At 59.3% G+C, this 9758-nt stretch overlaps 1 protein-coding gene across 1 annotated transcript in view; it reads left to right on the top strand.

Moving 5' to 3' along the window:
- Positions 1 to 9758, top strand: part of LOC105979032 (junction plakoglobin) — a 24935-nt gene that overhangs the window by 3860 nt on the left and 11317 nt on the right. The window contains exons 2-5 of the mRNA XM_013005798.2: positions 6225 to 6437; positions 7409 to 7668; positions 7798 to 8036; positions 8477 to 8678. Coding sequence (XP_012861252.1) covers positions 6233 to 6437; positions 7409 to 7668; positions 7798 to 8036; positions 8477 to 8678 — 906 coding nt within the window. The 5' untranslated portion in view covers positions 6225 to 6232. The remainder of the gene's footprint in view (positions 1 to 6224; positions 6438 to 7408; positions 7669 to 7797; positions 8037 to 8476; positions 8679 to 9758) is intronic.

The raw sequence follows: 9758 nt of genomic DNA, 5'->3' as shown, positions 1-9758 counted from the left end.
GGGGGGCGGGGAGGTCTGCGGGACACCAGCTGCCCCACTTCCCAGCGGCTTCCTTGGCCACAGGCCTGCACAGAACACTGGCTACTCCCTGTTGCTCAGCCTTCTGGCATCTCAGCCTTGGGGGGCCCTCGGGCAGGCTGCTCAGCGTTCTGTTCCTCACCTGTGTGTGGGTTAGCACGCCCGCATCTCTCTGTCCTCATTTCCTTCCCTGCTGTTGTGACCGCAGATTCTTGGGTCTAGTCTCCGGTTTCCCTCAGGCAGGCTGGGAGTGGAGCTGCTAATTTGGACAAGGGTGGACTACAAGACCTCCACGCCCCCTCACCCCACCTCCCTGACCGGGAAGATGATACTATCTGATCATGAATGACAACAAGAACACATCTATGGAACGTTTCAGACTGAGAAAAAAGTCCTTCCAGATCCTGTTCGGCAGAGACTCACTGCCCCCGGCTTCTTTGCCGGCTCCTTTCTGAGCGTCCTTTCTGAGCGTCCTTCTGTCTGTTTGTTTGACCTCGATGAGCTCAGGCGTGGTGTCCAGTCACACACGCCACCCAAGGCCCTCCGTGGCCTAGATGGGGGCTCGGTAGACCACTATGCCTGCGGGGAACTGATCCAAAGAGCATCCAGACCCCCTCCCCAGAGGCCCCGACACCAGCTGGGGTCAGCGCCTGCTGTCATCAAGTGGGCTCCGGGGTAGGTCCCCTCCCCACAGAGTGGGGGGAGGAATGGTCAGGGCAGCAGGGACCCAATGACGTCAGCCCTTTGCTGTTGCTTCCTGGTGCTGGCTGAAGTGTTTGCCCGGGAGTTCCAGCTCTGGGTCATCTGTCGGTTTGGGGCCCTGCCCACCAAAGGTCACAGGCAGGGAGGGGGGCTGCAGCTGGAGCCCTCTCCAGGGGGTGCCCCTGGGCCACAAGGCATCTCCCTCCCACCCCCACCCCCCTGCATTTATTTCCCACCCAGCTCAGTTTGCTTTGGGCAGCAGCCCAGCCAGAGGAAAACAAACGCAGCTGGGTCGCCTGAGCCCACTAACCCCCCTACCCCCCCAGTGGTGTGTCCTCAGGCGGCGGCCCGGGGCAGCTGTGCTCCAGCCAGGAAGAGTGAGGCTTCTTGGGGCAGCTCGCTGGCTGTCAGCTCCTGGCTGCACCCTTCTTTGGCCTGGACACCCTGACTGCAGGGCCTGAGTTCTGCTTAGCTCCCGCTTCTGCCCCTGCCCTCCTGGATCGACCTGTCTGATGGGGGAGACACAGGAGGTCCCCCCCACCCCACTCTCAAGGGAAGCAGTCCAGGCTCTTCCTGCTTCTGGTTTGCCCTGGGGAGGGGCTGTGGGCCAGACTCAGACAGCGTGGGGGAGGGGCTCTGATGACCCTGTGGGCCCGGCCTCCCCAGGAGCTGCTATGCGGGGAATGCCCAGGCTTGGCTGGCCAGATACCAGAGGCAGCTCACGTGACTGGAAGGTGGGGAGAGGGAAAGGAGAGCCTCCACCTGGCCGGTGAGGCACACTCCTCTGTCTGCTACCCGGGCTCCAGCCTGCCCAGAGCAGCTCCCTGCGAGTCTGGTCTGGGAGGGGAAGGCGGCCCCCGGGGGGGCCCTGGGCCCACACCTCTGCTTGTCCTTTTCAGCTTGGCTATGAGAAAATGCTTGCCTGGGCCTTTACCCTGCAAGAGGGCTGCTACAATCCCCACCAAGGGTCTGGAGAAAAGGGAGACTTGGGCCCACCCCATTTTACAGATGGAGCTATGGTGGGGTAATGGGTTTGAGTTGGGCTGCCAACCCTGAAATTAGTAGTTCAAAAGCACCATCCGCTCCCCGGGAGGAAGAAGAGGCTTTCTACTTCCGTAAAGAGTTACAGTCTTGGAAATCCACATGGGGCCGTTCTGTCCTGCCCTACAGGGTCTCTAGGGGGCATACGGCAGGAGGCTGGATGAAGTTTCGCTTCTGCACACAGCCTCCTGCCTCCTCACTGGCCGAGCCCATGACCCCAGGCTCCTCTGGCCCCAGCCCTGCCCTGTGAGTCCCATCCCAAGGCAAAGTCCCGTTTCTGAGCCGGGCTTCAGGACAGCCTCTTGGCAGCCAGTCCTTCCCCTGATTCCAGGTATCCTACTGACACGTGACACCCCTCAGCCCAGCCCTGCTGTGCCTGTCTCTGGCTGTCCCCAGTGACTGCCGGCTGAGACAGGAATCTGGGATGGCTCTGGGGACACTCTTGGGTTTAGGGCGCCCAGTGCTCACCCTCTGGGTTGGCCAGGCAGGGGTAAAGGGCAGCCTTCCAGATTTCCGGAAAACTGAGCAAAGTGGACAGAGTGGCGTGGGGACATCCTTTGCCCACCCTCTCCCGGGGCAAGTCTCCTCTCTTCCTGTCCCTGTCCCTGTCCCTGCCCCTGTCCCCACCCTGTGATCCTCTTCCGGCTCTGGAGTCAAGGGCAAAGCATACTGCTGAACAAAGGCCCCCCATTCAGCCCCGAAGCTGCCCAGTCTGTTTCTGCCCACCCCTGCCCAGAGGGCGTTGGCAGGGCTGGGTCTGTCTCCCTGGCTTCTACTCTGGCTCTGGCCATGGCCTTTCCGCACGGCCTGACTCCAGGGTGGAGAGGGGCTCAACCAAAGAGGGTGCTGCCCCTCTGCCCTGGGCACCCCCAAACCAGCTCTTCTGTTTCTTGTGGGAGTTCTCTGGTTCTTGTCCAGAGGAGGTGGAGGCTTGGGTGCTGGTCCTGCTTGAGGTCTGACCACCATCAACAGCTCTCCCCTTATCCAGCATCTCTCTCTGAACTGCTGTCTGAGTCTGGCCTTGTCTACCCACCCTCAGCCCCGTGTGGTCTATCTTGGGAACCTGGCTCCTTGCTCTTTGAATCTTAGATGCCAATGTTCCACAGATGGCCAGGGCTGCCCTTTCTGTAGATAAAGCCCAGAGAGGGGAAGTAAACTGCTTTATGACACCCAGCATGTTTGTGGCTGAACAGAGACTAGATCCTGGGGCTCCCGATTCACAGCCTAAGCACCTGGCCCATCAGCCCCCTGTTCTTTTTCATGAGGGGGCTCAGCTCCACCCAGCAGCCCCTTTTACCACGTACCCACCCTTGCTGTCCTTCCCTCTCTACAGCAGGATGTCTGGGCCCCTCTCTCCGGCCAAGGTATCCCTCTGACCTTGGGAGCTGCGTCTCTCCTCAACTGTATCACACTTGGCTTTGAATTCCGCCCTTTTGTCTACGTGGAGTCTCACCTAGAGACTGGGAGACACCGACTGCCTGCCTGCCAAGTGTTTAGAGGGAAGAATGCGGTTCATCTGATGATAAAGATAGCCAGACCTTTCCTCACACTGTGCCCATCAGGGTTGGAGGCCTGCACTTTGACCAGAGATGACTGAGGCTTGGCAGCCAGGTGCTAGCTCAACTCTGTGCCCATCAGAGTGGCATGTAGAGGGGAGAGATCTGGTGGGTTCTGCGTTGGGGCTGCTAGCGGCAAGGTCAGCAGTTTGAGCCTGGCAGCCGTTCCCCAGGAGGAAGAGGAGGCTTTCTGCTCCCATAGAGATTTACTGCTTCGGACTCCTTAGAGGGGCAGTTCTACTCTGCTGCGTGGTTTGGCTCTGAGTAGGAATTGACTCGACAGTAGTGAATTTTCTAGTGCAGTTTCCCTCTCCTAAGGGCCGTGCCTGGTGCACATGGTCACCAGCATGCTGCGGTTCAAGTCCACCCACAGGTGGCTCTGGAGAGAGGTGGGGGATCTCTCCTGCACAAAGCAGCTGTTGTGAAGCCTTCGCCCGGAGCACGAGGTTACCATGTGCGGCGTCGCCGAGTTGACCCGATGACGGCGGGATGTGTTAGTTCTCCTTTATTTCCTGGTGGCCGAGTGAGTGTTGGACTGCAGACTACAAGGTCATCGGTTCAGCTCCGCGCCGCCCCCCGCCCCCCAGAGAGAGCTGAGAAGGAGATAGCTGCTCCTGTAAAGGTCTATAGCCCCTGGAACTGTACCTAGGGTCGGTTACCGGGAGCCAAAATCAACTTGATGGCCGTGGCGCTGCTGTCTGGAAATACCACAGATCAGGAGGCTTGGAGCCATAGAAATGATCCCCCAGTCTGGAGGCGAGAAGCCTGCTGTCAGGCCGTCAGCCTGGCCCTGCTCTGAAGCAGGGAAGGCTCGGGGAGAACGTCCAGAGCCTTGGCGTGGCAGCATCATGCCACACACTGCCTCCCGGTCGCTCAACGGCTGGGGCTGGCCCCTTCTTAATGTCAGCTAAAGACATCGCCATTGGCTGCGTGGTCCACTCTATTCCAGTACGACCTCATCTTCCCTTGATTACATCGGCCCTGACCCTGTTTCCAAAGAAGGTCCCGTGTCGTGTGCAGGCCCTGGAGGTTAGGACTGGGACCTGTCTGGGGGACATACAATCCAACCCCAGGGCTCAGGGCTAATGCTGCTGTAGTGACCAATCCGGTTAACTAACGAGTTTCACCAGCCCTTGCTTGGTGTGAAGTCTTCCTGTTGCATGGTCCCCCCAGCCCCACCCTCCCCCCTGGCAAGGGCAGCTCTTGTGATTGGCGGGCACCTCCCAGAGCCAGGTCACTCCTGCACTCTTGGGCCCAGAGCAGCCACATTTCTGCTTGCTTGCAGCCAGGTAACTGGGGAGCGGGGGTGGGTGGGTGGGGGGTGGCTCCTCCTGACACAGTCACCCCAGGCGAGGGCCTGGGAAGACCATGGCACATCTGATGGCATGGAGCCTCCGCCTGCTGCTCGGGGCCTGTTTCTGAGTGTCAGCCTGAAACCCTGAGTCACTGGGCGGGGGGGTTGGCAGCTGGGACCTGCTGGCTCCTGTCTCTGCAGGTGTGCTCCCAGGCTGGGAGGGGCCGGGAGCCACCATAAAAGGCTGGGGAGCCTGCAGGGTCTCTCATCATCTCCCGGCCCATCATATTTGGAGTCCCTATTTCTGGGGTGGGGCCAGGTTGCACCAGCCACTCCACCCTCCTCCTTACCAGCCCTCCACCCCACCCCTCCACAGCAGGACAACCGGTTTGAGGTGCTGCGTGCTACTCATCCTCATTGGGTGGGATGGGGGTTTGGTGGGGCACAGCTTGAGGTCTGAGGGGGGGGATCTTGCTCTCTGAGGCCACCCCAGGATATGCAAAGGCCACAGACTGCCGTACCTTTCCCACCTGGTGCCACTTCACCTGGCAGAGCCTCTGCATCCGTAAACGGGGGTACAGAGCGTGTACTTTGAATCCCACTTGGGAAGCCTGCTGGCAGCTCACTGATCTCCCCTCCCAGGCCACCGGCCTCCAGAGGTCAGTTCCTAAGACAGTGGAGCCCAGTACAGGCCCACTGTGCATCAGGCACCACGCTGGTCCCTCTGCAAACCAACACCCGCCCTGTCCTGTAAGGCAGTGGCGACCCATTTACAGCACAGAGAAATGGCTGGCTGAGACTTGAGCTGGGGTGGGGGAAGAGGTGGGGGTCTTCAGGCCCGGTTCTCTGGGACCACGTGAGAAAATCCAGGGCCTCCTTTCCCAGGGTGTGTGTGTGTGTGTCTGCACTGGCTACTCCCAGCAGCCTCCTGTGCCTCCCAGAGAAACCTGTCTGACCGCTTCCCTGCCCTGCCCAGTCCCCGGTCCAATGGGTGTGTGCTGCTGCCTCCTCCGCAGCCTTTCCCAGGGAGCCCCAGTGGGTGGAGGGTGGGTTCAAGCAACTCCAGAAGCTGCAGGAGGCCTTGATGACGCCTCCTGCCCCTGGGAGTGGTGGGTGGGGCAGAGAGGTGAGTGAGCTCAGGCTGGAAAAGGGCACTGGGTCCCCCATAGCCCCACCTCCACACCTCACTCCACCCTGGCTTGCAGCAAGCCCAGGACTCCCCTTGGCTGGAGCTCTCCACCCCTGGGCAGCCCCTCCTGGGCCTGGTGGGCCCTTTGGGAGTTTTCTGAATTCTCCCAACTGGGGAGGTACCCTGGTGGTGGTGGCACAGCAGTTACTCATTGGGCTGCTATGGGGGGTTAGCAGTTCAAAACCACCAGCCACTCTGCAGAAGAAAGATGAGGGTTTCCATTCCTAGTAACAGTCCAGTCTCGGCAACCCACAGGGACAGTTGTACCCTGTCCTATAGGGCCCCATGAGTCCGAATTGATTTGATGGCAGCAAGCTTGGTTTGGGGGCGATAGGGAGGAGGAGAGACTGGATAGGGCCTGGGCTGCAGTGGGGATGTCAGGCCTGGGGTCAGCTGACTTCCTGCCCCTCTCTTGTGTCCTCAGCATTCACAATGGAGGTAATGAACCTGATTGAACAGCCTATCAAAGTGACCGAGTGGCAGCAGACATACACCTATGACTCGGGCATCCACTCGGGCGCCAACACCTGTGTGCCCTCTGTCAGCAGCAAGGGCATCATGGAGGAGGAGGACGCCTGTGGGCGCCAGTACACGCTCAAGAAGACGACTACCTACACCCAGGTGCCCCAGAACCAAGGTTGGGACCCTGGGGCTCTCCCGTGGGTAGAAAAGCTAGGGGAGCTGCAAGCCACCGAAAGGGGGATCTTGGTCAGAGGGCTTTCTCCAGTTAGGGGACAGGAGCTTCTGGGCTGGACAGAGCCATATGCGGAAGAGGAGCTACCAATGAAGGTGGTGGGAGAGCCAGCTAACGGTCCCCTCCTGTCTCCCTCCACCCAGGGGCCCCCAGGGTGCTTGCTAGAGCCAGGCTGCCTACGAAACCTGGGTGCCTATTTGTGGGAACACCCCCACGCGGGATCTGGAGGGGTACCAGACGCCTGAGCTCAGAGCCAGCCCCTGCTTTCTGCTCTGACCTTCCCCGGCCGATCTGCCTTATGATACTGGGTGGCGCTCTGGGCCTCTCCTTTCCCGCCCATATAATGGGAGAGTTGTTGGTGCTGAGGGTATAATTAGAGTCATGAAATAGCAGGGTTGGAAAGAGACCCAGGGTGCCTACCTGATGGTTAAGGATGCGGGTTTGGGCTCTGGAGTCAGACTGCCTGGCTTCAGAGCTCAGATTGGGCTTTAAAAAAAAAAAATCTGTGACTCAGTTTTCCCATTTATAAAATGGAGATGATAGTACTTTTCTTAGGATGGGTGTGGGAGTTCAACGAGAGGAGAAAAGGCCAGCGAAGCACCTACCTCGCTGCCAGGCCCATCAGAGGCCCACCAGGGCTAGTCATCATAATGGTCGGGAACTTTTTTGTGCCTAGCATGCGAATCCTCTTTTCGGAGGATTTCCAGTGGCTGTTGTCTCATTTAATTGTCCCGAGGGTTTTGTGTGGTGGACAGAACAGGTGGAGCCTCTATGTTGACAGATTAAGTCACGGAGGTGTGGGGGTGGTGGGGCGGGGTGCCGGCTTAAGGTCGCTCTGGGTGGGAGGCAGTCCAGAGAAATACCACCCCCGCCCCCCCACCCCTGCAGCTCAGATCATGCATGTTGGTCCCCAGGTGACCTGGAGTACCAGATTTCTACCACGGCCAGAGCCAAGCGGGTGCGGGAGGCCATGTGTCCTGGCGTGACAGGGGAGGACAGCTCGCTGCTGCTGACCACGCAGGTGGAGGGCCAGACCACGAACCTGCAGCGGCTGGCGGAGCCCTCCCAGCTGCTCAAATCAGCGATCGTGCACCTCATCAACTACCAGGATGACGCCGAGCTGGCCACGAGGGCCCTGCCTGAGCTCACCAAGCTGCTCAACGACGAGGACCCGGTCCGTGGGGGGCCCCGGCTGGGGCGGGGCAGGGCAAGGGCAGAAGGCTGAGAGAAGGCAGGCCAAGCTGGTCAAGCCGTCTTCCCTCCCCTTTGGCTGCCCGCTCACGCCCCGCCCCGCCCCCCGCAGGTGGTGGTGACCAAGGCGGCCATGATCGTGAACCAGCTGTCCAAGAAGGAGGCGTCGCGGCGCGCGCTGATGGGCTCGCCCCAGCTGGTGGCGGCCGTCGTTCGCACCATGCAGAACACCAGCGACCTGGACACGGCCCGCTGCACCACCAGCATCCTGCACAACCTCTCCCACCACCGCGAGGGGCTGCTCGCCATCTTCAAGTCGGGCGGCATCCCTGCCCTGGTCCGCATGCTCAGGTGCGGCCCCGCCCCGGGCCCCCGCTCCTGGGGAGGGGACGCGGGAGGCAGGTGCCGTGGAGCAGATTGTTGGCTCTGCAGCCCCGCGTGACCGACCAACAGAGCGCGCGCCCCTACAGGGTTGACTTAAGCTGACATCATCCTGGGGGCAGATGCCCATGGAGGCGCTGGCTGGACCCAAACCCACAACCCTCTGGGTCCCGCCCTGGGCTGCATCCCCAGGGGGGGCAGGGGTAGCAGCAGCCTGGCTGACACCGTGCACACCGGCCAGGCGCTGTGCGCTCAGCACGCAGCCATCCTTCCAGCGCGCACTGAGGCCGTGCGCAAGGCTCTGAAGGGCTGGGTGCTAGCGCTGATGGCGGATCCTTCTGCGGGGGTGTTGGGAGAAGTGGGAGTCTCCCGGGACTTACCTCACCCTAACTCCCCGCCTGCCACTCCAGTTCCCCGGTGGAGTCAGTGCTGTTCTACGCCATCACCACCCTCCACAACCTGCTGCTCTACCAGGAGGGCGCCAAGATGGCCGTGCGCCTGGCGGATGGGCTGCAGAAGATGGTGCCCTTGCTCAACAAGAACAACCCCAAGTTCCTGGCCATCACCACCGACTGCCTGCAGCTGCTGGCCTACGGCAACCAGGAGAGCAAGGTGGGCCCCCCACCCTGTAGGCACGCGCCTATTCTGCAGCTGCCACCAGCGTGCTTCCTCCACACACTGCCCTGCTTCCCCCGGAGTCACGCGCCAAGTGCAACTTAATATCCGGTTTTCCCGCGACATTCCTCCCCATCCCCATCCTTGTCTTTGCTGTTTGATCCTCAAAACCACCCTCTGCGATGGCCAGCGTCTCATACGGTATTCTAAGGCAGGGCAGCGCTGGACAGTTTCCCCCAAAGCGTAGCGTTTGATCACAGGCTACATTTTCAGCCATGAGGCTGGGGTGGGGTGGGGTGGGGGGTTGTCAGAGTAACCAGCCTCTGACAGTATCACTGCTCTGTAGGCGATAATATATAAAGATTAAAGTCATGGAGAAGAAGAGAGATAGAAAGAAAATAAAATAAAGGAGTCAGGCACCTTTCATGGTAGCATGCTCACCTCAGCCCCTCTTGGTGGTCTGCGTACAGTTGGGAGACAGAGTGAGAGTGTATTTCTAACCAAGGCTTATAAATACTTAGGGGCATGCAAGCCCCCCTGATCACAGGCAACTACACACATCACAGGAAGGGATTGTACCATAGGCAATACAGCAATGGGAGGGGGACCATCTAGGGGTGTACAACCAATAGGAAGAGGAGGGATTGGGGGCACACATGTGACAAGATGGGCGGATCCCAGATTCAGGATGGCAGCCTAACCTTGGTCGCCCTGGGCTAGACCAGTTCCTTGGGCTTTCCAGGGAAACAATCATTATCCTTATCAGTAGGGTGTGAGTCCTACCTAGGGTGGGACAGACAGTAGTCTGATTGCTCTGGATGGCTGATGCCCTCAGGGAGGAAGCTTCTAAGCAGCTGACCACACAATGAGCTAGCAAGTGGAGACAACCTGGGGGGAAATCTTTTTGTATCCCATGGGGGTGGGGGTTGTTATTGTTTCTTATGTTTCTTTTTTTTTTTAACTTCAAAATATTTTATTTAGATATTTTCTATTTAATGGGATAATTAATATGAAATTTAATATTTAGCAACTTCCTCAGTTTTTGTTTTATTTTATTTAAAATTATTTCTTTAAAAA

Source organism: Echinops telfairi, unplaced genomic scaffold (genome assembly GCF_000313985.2).
Source record: "Echinops telfairi isolate 266 unplaced genomic scaffold, ASM31398v2 ScPeMD7_7458;HRSCAF=8496, whole genome shotgun sequence".
Taxonomy (NCBI): domain Eukaryota; kingdom Metazoa; phylum Chordata; class Mammalia; order Afrosoricida; family Tenrecidae; genus Echinops; species Echinops telfairi.
This window is presented reverse-complemented; position numbering and strand designations above follow the sequence as displayed.